Source organism: Nilaparvata lugens, chromosome 13 (assembly GCF_014356525.2).
Source record: "Nilaparvata lugens isolate BPH chromosome 13, ASM1435652v1, whole genome shotgun sequence".
Classification (NCBI taxonomy): domain Eukaryota; kingdom Metazoa; phylum Arthropoda; class Insecta; order Hemiptera; family Delphacidae; genus Nilaparvata; species Nilaparvata lugens.
Window position 1 is genome coordinate 30,359,099 of NC_052516.1, and position 20,850 is coordinate 30,379,948.

The 20,850-nt window shown below is 32.3% G+C and overlaps 1 protein-coding gene across 1 annotated transcript in view; it reads right to left on the minus strand.

The window, feature by feature from the left end:
- LOC111050609 (dedicator of cytokinesis protein 3) overlaps window positions 1–20,850 on the minus strand; it is a 135,856-nt gene that overhangs the window by 4,060 nt on the left and 110,946 nt on the right. The window contains 13 exon segments of the mRNA XM_039440297.1: window positions 1,856–2,018; window positions 3,456–3,473; window positions 4,112–4,197; window positions 5,412–5,560; window positions 6,750–6,909; window positions 8,712–8,987; window positions 9,910–10,014; window positions 11,256–11,395; window positions 12,901–13,018; window positions 13,020–13,091; window positions 16,195–16,438; window positions 18,767–18,867; window positions 19,698–19,888. Of these exon segments, the coding sequence (XP_039296231.1) occupies window positions 1,856–2,018; window positions 3,456–3,473; window positions 4,112–4,197; window positions 5,412–5,560; window positions 6,750–6,909; window positions 8,712–8,987; window positions 9,910–10,014; window positions 11,256–11,395; window positions 12,901–13,018; window positions 13,020–13,091; window positions 16,195–16,438; window positions 18,767–18,867; window positions 19,698–19,888 (1,823 nt within the window).

Here is a 20,850-nt window from a genome sequence, read left to right on the forward strand (position 1 = left end):
TGGATTAGAGCTTCAACAAAATCATTATTCTAATGAAAGAGTTTGAGTTTGAAGATTAATTTTTTGTTTCATATAGTCCTGAAGATAAAAAAGTTTAAATTAGAGGATGAAAAGTTTAAAATTAGATTTGAACTTCTACAAAATCATCATTTTAATAGAAGAGTTTGAGTTTGAAGAGACTTCCCTTGGTGAAGGTTAACCAGGTCCACCATATAGATTTTTCATGTTGTAAATTTTAAATGTTGAGGGGTAATATAGCAGAAAACCGTTCTTTTAAATACATTCTATGATTAAAAATAAGAGGAAATGTAGTATTTGAGCATAGTTGAAACATAAATTGAAGTGAGATAATTTAATAGGTTGACTATTTTAAAAAAGAAGAACAGGTAAAATGATGATATACAAGAGATATAAATAAGAGAGTCGTGTAGAATAAAATAGAATAGAATTTATTGAATCACAGAGCACTAGATAATCAAGCATAGTTTGGCAGTATGTGGCATATCACAATACAACATGTGTTGAAAACGAAAGAGAAAATGAGATAAATTAATAGATTGAAAATTTCAAGGGAGCAGAACAAGGAAAATGATGAAATACAAGAGAGGAAAATAAGAGAGGAGTAGTTTTGAAAACTGAAGGGAAAGTGAGATAACTTAATAGGGTGAAAATAAGAAAAAGAAAGCAGTAATTGGCAGAGGTCACTTCGTTCGATACAAATTCCCCAAAGACCATTAACAAATTCATGAAAATTATTGCTGCAGATTAAACTGTTCAATAGTCTAAGGTATTCAAATTTTAATTAATTATGTAGAAAGTAGAACTGGAAATAGAATGGACAAAGAAAGTGAAAAAAGAAGAGAGGACGATAGTGAACTACCGGTACAAAGAAAGGGATTGAAGTGAAAGAAATGAGGAAATATCAGCTGCCAAAGAAAAATTTATTATTTATTTATATATTTATTCATGTTACAATACTAATGTATTTCAAATAAAAATAACAAACATTTTTCCATGCATGGGCAAGAAGCCTGTGTGCAGGAAAGAGTAGCAATCTGAATAGTTGTTGAGTTCTCATGATGACAATATCAAAGTGGAAACTGTTTCGTTTATCATAGTGGAAACGATAAAAGAAGACACTCAAGAAGAGTTAGAAGAAATTATATCTAAAAATCATCCTGAATCAATAGTTATTTGTGCAACTAGTGCGCAAAGTGACAGTTTGCTGCACCGAAAGAAAGGAATGGTTTCTTGAGTGCAGCAGAGGAACTTTGCGCACGTATTTCACATTAAGTTTTTCCTACAGTTACCATTGAATATGAAAAGTGGGTAATTATAAGTAAAATTGCCTGAAATCCATCAAATGTTTTTCTGTGTAATTTTATTATTGATAAAAACCTTAATCCTAAAATCCTAAAGTCCTCGTTGTCCTTGGTTATAATATATAATGAATAATAATTAGCGCGTTGTGCTTCGTTGCACCTCTGCTCACTATAGCAGCCACAGCAGTCACTTTTACCAACTTCATTTTGATTTTGCTGCACTGTTGCTCCATATAACCTACTAAGTATTTTGCGTTGCCATGTTGCAAATCTGGAGTGCAGAAAAATTTTTCCCGCACTAGAGCGGAAAAGTGATTCTTTGCGTTCTGTAATCAGTGCAACAATGGCCACTTTTCAACGTAACTGTAGGAAAAGTATTATTTACTTCTCTCTTGTATCAGATAGCACAAGTTTAAATTTTTTTTATTTTATTGAGTTAGAGCTGATAGTGAATTATTTCAATTAATTAATTGTGTATTGTGTTTAATGATTTGATTTTTTATTTTGAGATAGTAGTTTCATGTGTCACTCACCAGGAGGTTGAAAGTACAAGACATCCTTTTATCCCTATTCTCATCTCCTTGTATGACACTGCGGTAATCCAGAAGTCTTTCGAGTAATCTAGTAACTGAGCTGATGAAAGCTGAGCCATTTTCCTTCCACGCTGGATCTTCACTTTGCACACGATCTAGAAGACTGCAAACAATATTTTGTTCTCAAATCAAATCAAATGTTTATAGTACACAAAATACATGGTACAAATAATATATTTGAATAACAGAATTGTGCTACACGTCGGCAAAATAAAACTCGTACGCCGACGTGGAGTCTTGACATAACTTAACATTACTTACTTGTACACAATTTATACACTGATCAGCTTTATACACGCATAAGGTCTACAAAAAGAAAATTGAAAGGAATCAAATATTACTGAACGTATAATTTAGAAATGTAGTAGGTACTATTATAAGCAAAACTGAATTAAACTAAATCATTAATTGAACTGAGTAAAATGTTATTTTTTCGTATTATCTACGACTTTAACTTTAGGTTTTTCTATTAGACATTCCCAGGGTACTCTATTGTAAACTTTATTTCTCAATTAAAAAACAACAGCAGACTGCAAACGATGTTTGTTCTCAAGAAACAACAAATTCATTATTTTGTCTGCAGATATAAATGTGGAAACTGTATTGGTAATGTTTCTAGAGATATCTTGAACTTCTTACTAAACGTTATCTCATAAATACGATATATTTAAAACCTTATTTTAAATGACATGAGCATGAAAACTTTATTTTACATATTTTGCAAAAGAGACCAGTATTATACAAGTGCTGACAATACAAAATACAGTATTTACCTTAATACAAGTATCTAAACCGTACACCAATAATTATTATGAAATTTCATATGTTTATTCATTCCACATTCATTTATTTATGAATTTATCAATTCACAAATCATTTGAATGATTGAAAGAAGATCAACAGGCTCAGCTTACTGTTGGGCCTATTTGAGGTAATACAGAGATACAGCAATATAGAAAAAAATGATAACAAACACTAGACGTGGATAATACTGTGAATTAACAAAAAATTGTGTCAGGTATTAGTTTAAGGTGGCCTTTTTCCTATATTAGTTACTTGTTTTCATAAAATCTCTAACACCATAATAACAGCGAATATAGAAGAAAATTCTAATATAATACAACAGAATTTGAATAAAATACCTGTAATACTACTACTAGGAATAAACAATACTCACCAAAACCTTTTTAAAAATCTACAATACTACAACATAAGGTATTGGAAAATAATAATTGAAATACTGTAATAATACATAATGTACTACCAAAGATTTTTAGCAGAAGACTTACAATCAAGAAAAGGTTTCATAAAATCTATAACAAATAAAGGACTTCTGTAATGAAGTATAACCAATATTAACTGTACCATAAACCATAAAAACCGATTCAACATAAGTAAAACTAGCAGAAAGTTCAATGAAATTCATAATAGTATATTTCACTACAAGAGAAGCAAAAATAAGTACAACAAAAAATAGTATTGGTAAGGAAACTTTCTACAGTTCAAAACCAGGCAATATGATTTTCGTGGGTAAACTTACACAGTACTGAGGTGTTCCCTGCAATTCAGGCATGGAAATATAGATACAGCTCATTAAAAAGTTGAAAAATTTATAACAATTAATAAATATGATTTGTGAATTTTGCAAATTAAATCAAAACAATTGCATGTACGAAAATCAGTATCTTCAATCCAATAATAATTTCCATCTAAACCATCTACTCTACAAGGCACAATAGATTATGTATTCAGCATGGATGAAGTTTATAATCTTCTTATCATGACTCCATTTTTTCAAATATGCAACATCAAAATTATAATTTGAACATCTCACATATTATAAGATTTTTTGTAGGAGTTGAACATTTGACTAATATTGAAAAGAGGGAGTTTCTGAATTATTTATTTCAATCATCAATGAATTTCATAGCAGATTGTACTAGCATTTGTGTAACTATCATAGAGAAGAAAGTGAAAAAGCTTTCTTAGATAAGTGATAAGTGAAACTTAGATGAGTGAAATCTTGTGAAACTTTCATAGATACTTGACAGATCAATTATTATTTTTAGAATGATAAAACTAATCATATATATTTTTAAATCACCATAATAAGTGGATACATTCAAAATTCAAAACACATGTATTATGAGGAATTGTATATCTTGTTCAATTCTGACAGCATCAAAGTCAACTTACATTGTGTTGAATAGCTGCCTGTATTCATCATCTCCTTTATTTTCGCTGACTAAAATATCTAGTTTATCGATTAGTTCAGATTCCACCTGAAATGAAAAAAATAATTAGAATAATTCAGCAATCAATAGACTTCCCCAAAATATTCGAGACTACACTAAAAAGGACATAATGATGTATCTTAATATTAATGCGAACACACTAAACTTATAATTTTATTATATACTTAGATTATCTATAATATATATTATTATTATTGTTACTATTATTTGGCTACACAATTACCAGCGAGTTTTTATATTATTTCTAAGTTCTGGCTGGCTGAAATTCTATTTTTCTCATTGTTGACACTGCCGCCTGCCTCAGCGATGAAATGTTTTATCAAGATAGTGTGAAACAATCCTTCTATTTTTCTTCTTCTTTTTCATACTTTTCAGTTGATTTTTCTTATTCAACAAACTTTGTAAAGTTATTTTTTAGTTTATACTTTCCTGTTTTTATTACATTACATATTGTCTTTTTCTTTATTTATTTCGAACTTCGAATGTCATAAAAATTCCTAGTAAACTTACCTAATTATGTTCTTAATATTGTTTTTGTGATTGGGCACCCGCCGAAAAACCTACAGGTTTGGCAGGACCCTAAATTGTTTTTTTTTTGAAATTGTGAATAAAATTTGATTTGATTTGATTTGATCAACTATCTATTCGTAGAACAAATAGCCTAAACTGATTTTAATGCATTACACATTACATAATTGAGAGAGTATGGAACAAATCATGATACACTAGTTAGTATATACACTAAGGCACTATACTGATGCACTAATACATTAGTAGAATTGAAATCATATCAGTCTATTGTGGTGATCGATACACAATAACAATTTTCACTGTAAAATAAAGGTAAAATTACAATTAAGATGGAAATGGGAAAATTTGAAAGCGCACATTAGTAATAACCAGTGTAATAATAATATATTATAAACTTAATAAGTGAAAATACATCTCAAATATTATTGATTGAATACGGTAATTAGTAGAATCAATGTTTACTTTGTTATTTAGGGCTACTTGTATGTACAAATAGAATTGAAAATCATAGCATCCTTCTAATATCTAATTAAACAAAAAATATAATAAATATTAAAAGGGTGATTTAATTTTATTAGTAGAATCAAATTCAGTCTGTAATGTGTTGAAATGAGCGTTGACATTTAATTAGTACAATGAGTGATAATATTCTTTGAATATCAACAAAATTAGTAGTAAAAATGGCAAAAAATATAAGTAAATTTGCAAACCTGATCGAAATTTCCGTGTATTCTCTGCTCGCAATCCATCATATCGAAAAATATGTGCAGAGTCGCTTTTCTCAGCTCCGGCTCAGGAACGAGGGTAACCTCGAGGAAAGGCCCCACCATAGACGGGATAAAGTTCACTTTATGCTCTCCTACAACAAGAAAACCAAGTTTTTTTGTAAAATTCTCAACTTTTGTAGTCTTTGAACCCAACTCAACTATTGATGAATTAAGTTATTTAGGACCGTAGTATGATATTCCAATTTTACACAAATTACTTTCCAATTTTTAAATGAGTAGCTTTGATCATTTCAAGATTTTTTAGCCTACTATAGTTATTATAAGCAGAAATCCTGATTGCTTCAATCTTTTCGTAAATGAATACATTGATCATTAACAGTGAGATTCACGTTATAAAGTCATTGGAAATATTATATAACGGCATTGTTGCCAATTTTATTGCCATTACTATCTTCAGTCGTGCCTGATTGTCGTGCGTTCGCCGGTAGACTTGGACGTTTCATCTCATCAATCACCCAATTTAACAAACACAAAATGGAAGTTCATGTAAGCATCATCAGCAAATAGTTATTTGTGCAACTAGTGCGCAAAGTGACAGTTTGCTGCACCGAAAGAAACGTTTACGCCCGAGCCGTAGGCGAGGGCGGAATGGTTTCTTGAGTGCAGCAGAGGAACTTTGCGCACGTATTTCACATTAAGTTTTTCCTACAGTTACCATTGAATATGAAAAGTGGGTAATTATGGGTAAAATTGCCTGAAATGCATCAAATGTTTTTCTGTGTAATTTTATTATTGATAAAAACCTTAATCCTAAAATCCTAAAGTCCTCGTTGTCCCTGGTTATAATATATAATGTAATAATTAGCGCGTTGTGCTTGGTTGCACCTCTGCTCACTATAGCAGCCACAGCAGCCACTGTTACCAACTTCATTTTGATTTTGCTGCACTGTTGCTCCATATAACCTACTAAGTATTTTGTGTTGCCATGTTGCAAATCTGGAGTGCAGAAAAATTTTTCCCGCACTAGAGCGGAAAAGTGATTCTTTGCGTTCTGTAATCAGTGCAGCAATGGCCACTTTTCAACGTAACTGTAGGAAAAAAATATTCTAATCTATTCTATATTATTTTATTCCACCCTATTCTATTCCACTCTTTTCTACTGTGGAAATTTTTCTACCCTATTCTGGCTCTACTGTATTCAAGTTTCAAGTTTTATTGTTTACATCAGCAATACAACAAAATACAAAACATCTCATCAGAGATCAAATCAATCTATTCAATAAAATATTCTATTCTAATATCATTTTTTTAAATGATTACCTAGCTTGGACCAGACCGATAGAATCTGGAATCCCATCAAGACACGCATGTCTCCATACTTGGCTATCACCTTCTCTCTCTTCACATCACTGAACTTCTCCAACTGCAGCGAAGGTTGGGTGAGAAACGCAACTGCCAAAGTGAAATAATTGCTCCACACCTGGAATATAAATGTTACTGTGATTCAATTTATTTCTATATATCATTGGATAGTAATATTAAGTTTAAACATCAGTGAAAATGACGCAAAACGGGTTTTGTTGCAGATAACAATTTATTTTAGCAATTACGTTTATTGTAACTGTTATTATAATATTGTTTAATTGTATATTGTTTTTTACTTTCCTTGCCCTATTACCATAGGTAAGGAAAGTATTGCTTTCCAAAAAAAATTAAGGTACCCTAATTTCAAGTTTTCTATACGTTTCAAGGCCCCCTGAGTCCAAAAACATGATTTTTGGGTGTGTGTGTGTGTGTGTGTGTGTGTGTTGTGTGTGTGTGTGTTGTGTGTGTGTGTGTGTGTGTGTGTGTGGTGTGTGTGTGTGTGTATGTGTGTGTATATGTCTGTGAACACGATAACTCCATTCCTAATTAACCGATTGACTTGAAATTTTAAACTTAAGGTCCTTATACCATGAGGATCTGACAATAAGAAATTCAATAAAATTGAATTCAAAATGGCGGATAATTACTAAAAAACCATGTTTTTCACGGTTTTCTCGAAAACGGCTCAAACGATTTTCTTCAAATTTATACCATGGATAGCTATTTATAAGCCCTATCAACTGAAATGAGTCTCATTTCTGGGAAAATTTCAAGAGATCCGTAATATTACTGAGAAAAATGGCGGATAATGACTAAAAAGCCATGTTATTCTTGGTTTTCTCGATAACGGCTCTAACGATTTTCTTCAAATTCATGCCATGGATAGCTATTTATAAGCCCTATCAACTGAAATGAGTCTCATTTCTGGGAAAATTACAAGAGATCCGTAATATTACTGAGAAAAATGGCGGATAATGACTAAAAAGCCATGTTATTCTTGGTTTTCTCGATAACGGCTCTAACGATTTTCTTCAAATTCATGCCATGGATAGCTATTTATAAGCCCTATCAACTGAAATGAGTCTCATTTCTGGGAAAATTGCAGGAGCTCCGTAATATTCTTGAGAAAAATGGCGGATAATTACTAAAAAACCATGTTTTCCACGATTTTCTCAAAAATAACTTGACCGATTTTTTTCAAATTCATACCCTGTATAGTTATTTATCAGCTCTATCAACTGGCATGAGTCTTCTTTCTGGGAAACTAATGGGGGTCCACCCCATCCTTGAGAAATAAACTTAGTAACCTCCTTCTCGTGCATGAGGTAGGTAGGTAGCGCAGTTCATAAAAAGAACACAAAGTCGAGTTATTTCATCTGTAGAACAGCTGTTTCGACGACTTTAAAAAATGACGACTAAAAAAAATCATTGAATTTCACAGTTTACACAAAGGAAAAAGTACTCTGAAAACAATTATATATAAACATATTATACAGAAGTCTGATCGTAGTTTCAAATATGAGCAAGGAAAGTTGTGTGAGTGTACCACACCAGATTTTTTCTCATTGTATTTTTGTGTTTTGTGAATTAATTGCGTTGACGCTGGACGCTGACGTCCAATACTGAATTTAACTAAATACTTTGTCAAAAGACATTAATTTCGTCTGTCAGTCTATGTAATTTCCTGTTGATGACCTCATCAATGGAGATATCATAGTACACTGTAACTATTTTCCCCTTCCATGGTGTATAAAAACATCCAGAAAGTACGAATTAAAGAGAGTTCTCGCTTAAATTTTTAGGTCTTCACTTAGACCAATTTGTCATGGAAAGCTCATGACCTAGATTATACGTAGTTGAATTCTATTATTTTCCCGGAAACTATTTTGGGATACTAGTTCGGGCAGTTACACCAACCTGATGATCGAACTGACAGCGCGACTCGAGGAAGCAGAAGACAAGCGGTTGTGCGAGCTCCTTGAGTGCGGCCAGAACGACAGCATTGGCGGCCGCCTTCATCACGAACCAGTCCACCGGAAACACATCCTGTTTGAGCAGGTCGCGCAGCACCAGGAACGCGCGCAGCAGGAAGTCTTTGAGTGGCTTCCGGTCGCGCAGCTCCTCCCACAGACGCTGATAGTGGCCTTCGTCCAGCAGTTGCAGCTGCCCTATTAGACAAGCAACTAGGCTGCCCTGCGAGCAAAAAAAAAATAACGAATTTTATTATTTATTGAAATTGGTCATTGATAAGAGCGTCATATTTTCAATCAACGATCACATATCATAAGACTTCCCAGCAGGGATGAGGATAAAATTTTGAATTTGTGGGAGGTGGAAATTTTAACAGTGACTATTTGGTGCCACTGACGGCGGCATCCCGCCAAGAAAAGGTCAACACTTTTAATTTGGCGGAAATTCAAAACATTTTATACTTAAAGTTTAGCTACACGGTCTAGAAATTTTGTCTTGAAGGAACTTTGGAAATACGCTCAGAATAAACGGTTTTTTATTGTTATACCTGGTTTTTTTCAACGTTCTCAGAGTTTTTCTGCGTTTTCTGAGCTTTTTCTGGAACTAATTGACAGAAAATGTTCGAATTTCTTACATAGCTCCAACTGTAGTGAGATCCAAGTCATAATTGCGGCATTCCATTGAATTTGGTTCGCTGAATTTTCTCGAGAAAGGGCTTCAAGAGTTCGTCAGAAATATCCCAAATTAATCGGCGTTTTTACAACGGTTTCTCAGTCAACTGGTGATTGAAAGACTATTTGACAGAAGCAAGCAAGCTCGAATGAAAATTCAGGCGAACAAAGCGAGCCTGCTGGACTCATTCCTGGCTGATTCAGCCAGGGATCCATGGGGCGGAACCGCTTGGCTAGACATACGGCGAGCGAAGCTATACTGTCCGCTGGTAATGTATATATTGACTGGTGGTGACAACTCCGATTCTCGATTGTACTCAAAAATATCCTTACACCGATTAACATGTACGCTTCCCTATCATCTCCACTAACATTAAAACATGTATCTCAATGAAAAAAATAGAATGAAAAAAATAGAAGCACATGAATAGATTGATGTGAAATCAAATGGAGATGGATAGTGAAGCACTTACCAGCACTGCTGCTGACCTATCGATCAAGATAAGCACAGTCTGTATCAGCATATCCAGCGTATTCAGACAAATTATTTCTAGATCATGATGCAGACAGTTGTTTATCTGTAACACATATAATAAAAACCCACTTTAACCACCAGTTTATTATAAAATGGATAGTCACATCAAATAACACATATAGTAAAAACCCACTTTAACCACCAGTTTATTATAAAATGGATAGTCACATCAAATAATAAATGAGGAAAAATACAAAATTACAAGAGAAAATTTGACAGTTGTTAATTTGTTTGTTTCTAATATATTTCTAGAGACTCAGAGTATGGGAATTGTCAAAATTTATAACACATTTCATATATTAACATTTCATTCATCCGTAACACATAGAACAAAAACCCCACTTCAAACACCAGTTCATTATAAAATTAAGAATGAGTGATCCGTGGTCTAGTGGATAGAGTGCTTGCGTAGCAGCATAGAGATCTCGGGTCCCTCTCATCAATAAAAGTTTTTTAACCTGATCACTCCCGTGTTATCGGACGGGCACGTTAAACTGTCGGTCCCGGCTGAAGTATGACAGACGTAAGACCCATTGACGGCTTGAATTATATATTGAGGCGGTGGGACCTTCCCGCAAGGGACTCCCCACCAACAAAAGCCATACGAATTTACTTTTACTTTTATTAGGGAAATCGAATAATAATGAGCAAAAATACAAAATTACAAAAAATAGAAAATAGATAAATGATACATTAAGATTCTACTGCACACCCACCTAACAAGCTGAAAAATAAGCATATTGCTTACACTCATACCTCAAGAATGGATTGAACTATTTCCTTGAAAGTTCGTAGGACTCAACTATATGCTTTTACAGAGAGCATACGCTTTTCATAATTTCATTATTTCTTCAAGTTTTTCTTATTTTAGCTATTTAAACATGAATTTGCTATTTTGGAAAAGAAGCATCGAGAAACGAATTTGAAAATACAGTGACCTTTAGAATAACAACACAAATCTAAATCCGTTTGAATTTTGTTCAAATTCCTAATAGTTTTGCAATAAACTGAGTCGTTAAATTGCAAATTTGAACCAAAAATGAACCGTTACATTGCCAACCTAGTTCGAGGGTTATTCTCCAGAGAGCTCTACTGTTGAAACGTAACCCCACCACCTACTACTTACATACTAAGACTGCCCAGCAGTGTATCAATGAATGAATTGAATGAATGACCACAAGAAAGAGTGGGAATGGGAGGGGAATAGATGAAAAGTATGAATCGTTTTGAGCGACAAAATTATCCATATTTGAATAACATGGTTTTGATATGAAGGATGCTTACCTTCCCTGAAGCCTGTTGCTGTTTGAAAATGAATGAGATGACTTCGCCAAGAATTTCGGTGCACAGCCTCAACTCATCGCGTCTACTCAAATGCATGCGCAGATGCTTACAGCATGTTAGTAACAGTAGACTGCGTGATTCTGTCAAACAACATACTAAATATAAGTTTGAAGTATACCCAATTTGTAACTCAGTAAATTGAGATAGAAAATATGAAAACAAAATTCAATGCTTTAAAATTGCCAAAACATGACATTTATTTGGAAAACAAACAAACTTTAATTCTTTATTCCATTAAAAAATATAAATATACTCTATTGATTGACAATAATTATCAAAAATACAAATTTATTCAATCACAGCTATTTGAAACATTAATTTGAAATTTTGAATGAAGATTCTTAATTTACCGAGAATGGTTATAGGCTTATTATTATTTTTGTTAAAAGAATATTATATAATTTTAATAATTGGAAGAAATTTATTCAATTTGTGATAAACTAGTATTCCATAAATTTGTCTTATGTAAAAAATTGATTAACTTATGCATTTTTTGTTGAATTGAATGTATTAGGGTATCAAGTATTGAAATAAATCAATATTTGAGAACATCAAGGGATCGTGCTGTTGAATATTATTAGCAACTAGCAGGTAACCCGTGCTCCGCAAGGGTCTTATTAAAAACTTGACAAACTAAAAACTTGACCTACTGAAATCTTGAAGAATAAAAAGTAAGCCTATGGTTATAGAATCCTTGTTAAATAGAATCTATAATTTCATGTTAATCAGTTGAGTGATTCAGACGTGACGATACGTCATTCGTGAATTTTCTATTCCGTACGTGTAAAGCCAATTCTTTCCTTTATATTACTATTACTTTCCATTATATTTTTGTGTTACCAGCAGGTAACCCGTGCTCCGTAAGGGTCTAATTAAAAACGACTAACTAAAATCTTGAATAATTAAAAATAGTCCTACAACCATCCTCCGTAAATTAGGAATCTATAAGCAGAATTTCAAGTTAACCAGTCCAGTAGTTCAGACGTGGTTCATGCGTCATTCGTGTATTTCCTATCCCGTACCTGTACAAGCCAGTAGTCTGTTCTTTCCTTTATCATATTATCAATCAATCAACAATTTTATTCGAATTCAAACAATTGAGGGTCCTGCCAAACCCGAAGGTTTTTCGGCGGGTGCCCAGTTACAAAAAAACGAGACAAAATAAATATGACACTAAACAAAAAGGAAAATAGCGAAAATTTATTAGAAAGGAATGAAATAAAAGGAAAAGGGAAAAATTGTTTTACACAAGTAATAATACATTTTTATCGTTGAGGCAGGCGGCAGTGACAATAAAAGGTAAATTTTAAAACTGCAGCCAGCAAAAATTGAAAAATTCTAATAATGTAAGCATATGCTGTCACTTTTTTAACTTGACGTTTCTTAAATTATGTGTACGATTGTAATATTATTAGTTTTATAAATTGATTGTGATGTTATTATTGAGATACAACATTACATCTTTCTTAGAGTAGTCACGAATATTTGGAGGAAGTGTGTTAAATAAGTTGGGAATTACATAATGTAGGGATCTTTTACCATAAATATATAGATTTTAGATTATAGACTATAGATTATAGGTTACCATCATCTTTGAAGAGTTCGCCAGTGACGAGATTGCTGATAGCCTTGAGCTTTGCCTGAATCAGCTGGGGAGGCAGATCTCGGGTTGGTAGACTTTCCAGCATGGTCGACGCTAGTTTTGGCCACTTCGAGCAGAGAGAGAACCTGAGTGAGTTGATCGTACACTGCACTGATACTATGTAGTAACGCTATCTGAAATAATAGAAAATGATACCAATTAAATATCAGAGCATTAAATCTGTACCAATAATCAGTTCCCGTATAATAGATGGAAGATTTTTTACCGGTCTGGGCACAATTTTTGGACTGTTTCAGCCTTCAAATTTCCTTCTGCTATTTAGTTACCGTAGCAGAGGTCCTTAGAGCTATTTATATAGTTTTCATTGGATATTTGAAATAATTATTATACAGTAATCACGTATAATAGTACAGTCAACGAAGGGTTATAGAAGGAAAAATTTGGAAGACAATGAATATTCGATACAAAATTGAAGCTTACAATACTAGTATTAATGTTATTGAAGCTTACAGTACTAGAATTAATTTTATAGTACATAATAATGTACATTAATTCTACAAACTTTTTTTGTATCTTCTTTAGTTTTTGAGAGAATACCCGCTATTGAAGATGTGACATCTTCGAGGAAAAAGTTTGCTTTCAATTTTTTGCTGTTTTTGTTCTAATAACTTTTTTAAATTGATGGAAAATTCATACTATTATTAGCTTATAAAGCGTTGAAAAAATAATATCATAGAAAAGTATAATTTATTCTAAAAGTTAATTGTTTTTTATATTATCTGAACGTGCAAGCAAATTGTAGGCTACTTGAAAATAAACTACTTGATGAAAATCAGTACCCTTTTTATATTTCAATGACATGTTTCGATCTCATTAATTAGAATAATTGTCAAAAGTGCATTTGGATATAAAGAAATTAATTCAATAAAATATAAAAAGGATAAGCCTAACTTACCTGGATTTCATTTCATTTTTAGCATCAGTAGTAGCACTATTCAACAAATAGAATCTAGAAATAAAAAATCTAAGCACCCTTTTTTAAAACTGTTATTCACAACATGTCTCAACATATTAATGTCATTTTCATTCACTCACTTGGATATAATGGCATTAATATGTTCAAACATGTTGTGAACAAAAGTTTTAAAAAAGGGTACTTGGATTTTTAAAAATAAAATCCGATGAATAAGAGAAGCCCTCACCAAAAAGCTAACAAATACTATTCTTTTGTCTAATACTTGTATTCTACAAGTAGGCCTACTATTCTTTTGTTTTAAATTCATTTATTCAGTTTCCCAAACAGGTAATATACCTTTTCCTACAGATACCCTGAAAAGTGACCATTTGTGCACTGATTGCAGGCTGCAAAGAATCACTTTTCCGCACTAGTGCGCAAAGTGAGTACTTTGCGTACTCCAGATTTGCAGCATGACAACGCAAAATAGTTAGTAGGTTATATGGAGCACCAGTGCAGCAAAATCAAAATGAAGTTGGTAACAGTGACTGCTGTGGCTGCTATAGTGAGCAGAGGTGCAACCAAGCACAACGCGCTAATTATTAAGTAGATATTATAACCAAGGACAACGACAGCACAGTGCCACCACAGCACACACCACACAGCTGCCCCCCGCCATTCAAACACTACTACATTATTCAGGCAATTTTACCCATAATTACCCACTTTTCATATTCAATGGTAACTGTAGGAAAAATTTAATGTGTAATACGTGCGCAAAGTTCGTTTGCTGCACTCAAGAAACCATTCCGCCCTCGCCTACGGCTCGGGCGTAAACGTTTCTTTCGATGCAGCAAACTTTGCGCACGTATTTCACATTGAGTTTTTCCTACAGTTACCATTGAATATGAAAAGTGGGTAATTATGGGTAAAATTGCCTGAAATCCATCAAATAACTTAGTAGTGTTTGAATGGCGAGGCGGCTGTGTGGTGTGTGCTGTGGTGGCACTGTGCTGTTGCTGTCCTCGTTATAATATATAATAGTAATAATTAGCGCGTTGTGCTTCGTTGCACCTCTGCTCACTATAGCAGCCACAACAGTCACTGTTACCAACTTCATTTTGATTTTGCTGCACTGTTGCTCCATATAACCTACTAAGTATTTTGCGTTGCCATGTTGCAAATCTGGAGTGCAGAAAAATTTTTCCCGCACTAGAGCGGAAAAGTGATTCTTTGCGTTCTGTAATCAGTGCTGCAATGGCCACTTTTCAACGTAACTGTAGGAAAATAACTATTACGTAATATACCTAACAGGTAATAAATATCTGGAGAATATATAATTATTTTGTAAATTTTTCATGTTAAACTTTTTATTTATAATTATTATTAAATGGAAATCTAAATTAATAATCATTAGTTCCTTAGCATTTGAATAAATGCAATATCCCAGTAATTTCCATCTGTATTTATTTATACATTGATAGATATCGTACCGTACAATATCATTCTCAACTATGAAGGATTGCAAAAGAAACAAAAGAATTAAAGCCTAAAACTGTTCCTTTCCTAAATTTGGAAAGAAATTGTCCAAAAATAGGTTATGTTTATCACTTTAAAGGTTTTGCCTAATTTTGATTCCAAAATATAGATACACAAGTTACAATAGAAGTTTCAAAACCAAATAAAAAAATCAATCAATCAAATAGGAGGTCACTTAGATCTTACAGGTTAAGGTGGAAACACACCAGTTAGTCAAGACAAGACATGATCAGATACCTCACATAGTTCAACACACACTGATTAGTCATTGCAATTAGACATGTCTTCATAAGCAACTATGTGAAGTATTGTGACTAAACGTGTCTTGTCTTTTCTTGACTAACTGGCCTGTGCCTAGCCACAGCGATAAGTGTTCCCTGAATCACTTGTGAAGTAATGAAGACAAATCATTCATTCATTCATTCATTCATTCATTTATTCGTGGATACAATTACAAATCATAAAATATGATTAGGAAGAAACAACAGGCTTGGCCCAAAACTATTCCATTCCCAAATTTTGATAATTAATAGCATGTCCAAAAAATAGGTTATGTTTCTACTGTAAAACGTTCAAGTTCAATTTTCGTCCAAAAATATGTAAGCTGAAAATTTTGAATTTGGAAAAATTAAAACACCAAACTAAATAATCTTGTTATAAGACGTAAGTAGTAGAAGACATAATTTTGTTAATAGACGTTATTCATGGAAACCAGTAAAATGGTTTCCACGAGCATACATGTATGACATTAATATATTAATGTATTTATAGATTGCACTTACTTGGGTGGGTAGGATGACCTCATTGGTGTGGGTGAGCATATTGCTGAGTGCCGTGAGGACTATGTACAAGTCCCTGCGGAAGCTGTCTTCGAATTGTCCGCCGGTTGCTCTGGCGAACAGCAGTCGGGACTCAATGATGAACTTGAAGATGTACTCCAGCGACCGGAAGCACTTCTGGATCGGTTCCTGCTTCTCAGTAGCACTCACCCAGTCGGCGCAGTGCTGTATGCTGCTGATTAGGCCCCTTCAAATAATAACCATTTTATTTATTTCATTTATTGTACAAAACATAACAAAGTTATATATAGTATAGTTACATAATATAGTTTATTACAAATTATTTATTTCATCTATTGTACAAAACATATTTAAAATTATACTTCAAAATTAGGGTTTAGATTTACATAAAATTGACTGAATTTCGGTACTGTTGCCGGAATAATAAAAATAGAATAGAATAGCTGCCTTTATTTTTACCTAGGAGGGCGGAGTTAGGTCGCAGCCGGCCCTCTCTTACACTCAACCCTCCAATACAAAGCTGAATAATTCAAGATTAAAGAAATACAAATTGAGAAAGAAATATATACAATATTACAAACAAGGTTGATAAATATTATTGAAATACAGAATAATAATCAATGTAGAAAGAAAAAATAAAAAACCAAAATTATTATTAAGATATAAATAGAAATTAGAAATTAAGAACTGAAAATAATACAATTTTACAAAAGAAGTAGTAGCAGAAAAGAAGAAGAAGAAGAAGAAGGAGAATAGTAAAAGAAGAGGAAGAAAGAGAAATAATAGAATGATATTGAATTGTTTTGAGAAATAGAAAAAAAGGAAAGAAAACACGCCAAAGAACCCTGTGCTAGGGTTATGAAAAATACTGATACTGATAAATATGAAACTTATTAGGCCCCTGGAAACAACAATATCGGCATAGTATTGTATGCTACTGATTAGGTCCCTACAAATAACAACAACTTTAAAATTATACTTCAAAATTAGTAGGGTTTTTCATTGACATAAAATTAACTGTAAGGCTGAATTTCGGCACTGTTGCCGAAATAATATACTGTTACTATTTCAGACTTGAATCATATCTATTGGATTCGAAATGTGTTCGTTTTCTGAGCTTTGAAGAGTGTAAACTGTTTCTTGAAAAGTAAAAGTGACATAACCCACATTTTGATTTAGACAGCATAGTATGAATTGGAAATGGGACATTTTTGGGCATGAGCCTGGTGTGCCTTTCCTCATCTCAAATATTTTTACACAATGTGATACTGATAAATATTATACTGATTAGGCCCTTGGAAACAACAATAAATAACAATTTAAAATTATTCTTTAAAATTAAGCCAATAGTTTACATTTGAAACCAATAATTATTAGATTGAATCAATAACTGAATTCTTCATTATTTATCTTTACAATAACACACCATTAAATGAATTTTCAATCTACAGTTATATCGAGTATATCGGCACAGTGTTCAATTTGTTATAGTATAGGGCTACAACTTTCACTGCAATAAAGAATTAAGTAACTTTTTTTTATATTTTATTGTTGCATGATATGTTTCACCTCTTTAGGGTTACTATCAAGTAATAAAACTGATTTTTGTTTAATTGCATTTGATAATGACTGAAACATTTTGAAACATGTCAACTCATTAAAATCATTATCAAATGCAATTGAAAAAAATAGTTTGCGTAGGGACAACTGAGTATGCAATAATGAAATATAAAAAATGGTAACCAGATTTTATATGAGTAAATAAAAAATAAATAAATAAAATAAATTTTGGCACAATGTTGTTTGCTACTGATAATGCCCCTGAAAAAAATCAATAAAATTTCCATTCACAGAATTAAACTTGAAAACTAAAAGTATTAAAAATAGTATTAATACTAAAAGTATTTTAGCAAATGTGGGCATCATCCGCAAAAAATAAATAAAATAAAGTTTGGCACAATGTTGTTTGCTACTGATAATGCCCCTGAAAAAATCAATAAAATTTCCATTCACAGAATTAAACTTGAAAACTAAAAGTATTAAAAATAGTATTAATACTAAAAGTATTTTAGCAAATGTGGGCATCATCCGCAAAAAATAAATAAATAAAATAAAGTTTGGCACAATGTTGTTTGCTACTGATAATGCCCCTGAAAAAAATCAATAAAATTTCCATTCACAGAATTAAACTTGAAAACTAAAAGTATTTAATTAGCATATAAATGGATTATTAGGTTGAATAAATTACATAATAATTATTCATCTATAGACAATTGAATATATTGGCACAGTATTTCTGCTTATTTGTTACAGATTATGCAACGGGAAACAAATTAATATATATTTTAAAATGTATAGGTACTTCAAAATCAAGTTTTGACAAAAAAATAGACTATTCATTCAAATAAATGTCCTAGTCGAAGAATCGCATTGTAAAAGTGAGTAACTTTCAAGCTCACAAAAATAGTCTGCTGGTAATTTCAATTTCAAGGAATGCTAATAATTTTTACAGTAAATCTCACTACAATAAATAAAAGAGTACATTCTTACTAACTTGTAAACTAGAGCAGCTGCAAAATGATCTTTAATGTAGGCATCCATCACGGGCTTGAAGTGCTCGAATTTACTGTTGTTGAGCAAGTTTAAAATACTGACCTGGAAAAAATATTCGAATGAAATTTATCATTGCTATTCTATTATTCACACTTTTGTTGTAAGTAAAATATTGGTAAATTAAATAAGTAAAATTTGGTACTTAAATATTTTAGTTTGTAAGTAAAATATTGGTAAAAATTGTTGAAATAAACAACAATAAATATTAGTATCAGGCGAAATCACTTTTGCATTACCCTCTTAATTGAATTCTTGCTCTTATTAGTTACTTGAAAAATTAATATATATAAAAAATACGGTAATAATGATAAATTATCGAAGAATATACAATAATTAAATAATTGCTCCTAATTAAATTGTTGCTCTTAATACTTGAAAAAATGTAATATATCAAAAATACAGAAAGTTATAATTATAAATTATCGAATAAAATACAATATTTTAATTTCTCTCGTTCTTGAAATTCCCTTTAAAAAACGTTAACAAAAGAACATAATACTTTTTACTGAAAAAACATGTTAGGCGTATTTTATCGTTATGCATCTAAATTCGGGAGACAAACAGTGTCGGATGTTTTTTCTCCCCCCAATCATTCCAATAACAGATACTCCTATGAATGAATGAATAATGAATGCATAGATACTTCTGATTCATAAAATATACTTCTATGAATGGATGAATTTCAAGAATAAATGAATGCATGGATACTTCAATGAATGATTGAAATTTATAAATTAATGAATAAATTAATTTGACGGATAATTATTAGAATACTAGCTAATAGATGTAGAATTTATTAAAACATGGAAGATGAGATAAATTATTCGTATGAAAGCAAATAGATGAAGAATATTTATGAAAAAAAAACTCACTAAAACATGAAAGACGAGCCCAGAATGAGCGGTAGAGTTGCCGTCCTCAGTTGAGAACATGGAGAAGAGGGCATCGAGGACATCCTGCAAGAATTTGACTAGTTCTTCACCGTTCAGTCTTAGCGCATGCGTCAGAGCTTCCGAGATTTTCTCCGGGTGCGATTTCCACTGCAGTAGAGATAGCAGGTCAACTAAAAAGCAAATTGAGAAAGATTTTATCAAATTTATCATGATAGTGTTACAATGTTTGTTGAATCAGGTCAGCACAGCACATTCCAGAGTGTGGAGAAATTTTAATGTAAGGATCAACGACTGAGAAGTTAGTGCTAAAAGCCAAAGCTAAAAATTTAAAGTTTTTAAGGATGTGAGGATATACAAAACATTGGTAAAGCCGGTTGAAATAATATATGGGGCTGAAACTTGGACGATATAGAGCAAAGATGAAAGAGAACTGAGATGTTTTGAGAGAAAGATGTACAGAAGAATTCGGGGTTCAATATGTGACGAAGGTTTTTTTTTTTTTTTTAAGATTACGTCCTAAATACTCCAGTCATGGAGTATAAGACAAGTCATGTTATTACATAATAATTCTAACACTAAGTAGTTCAACCTAGTTTAGGTTTTAGGTATATGGAGAGGCAGATACAATTGTGAGATAGATGAAAAAATCGGGGAAGAAAATATTATACGCACCCTAAAAGCAAGAATAATAGAATGGCTGGGTCATGTAGTAAGAATGGCTGAAGAAAGGACCGGTAAGAATAATGGATGATAATTATTATAGTATTGGGACAAGGAGAAGATGAATTAGTGACGTGATGGGTGATCTACGTGTGCTGGGAGTGACAAACTGGCGGCAGAGCACAAGATAGAGACGTGGAGGCGTTATGTTGAGGAGGCCAAAGTTCATCATGGACTGTAGAGCCACATAAAAAGTAAAGTAAGTAAGGCATGTAAGGACATCAATTTGTTATCAAGTGTACGAAAAATTCTATACAAGATAGAAAGGCTTAATATTAGCCTCAGATTGTGGATGAGAAAATTATTTTTAGAGTTAAAATTATTTCAGTTACAGTATTCATTCATTTAATCATTAATACAACCACAAATAATATACTATAATTGAAAAAACGCAGTTTTATTTTTGTCACAT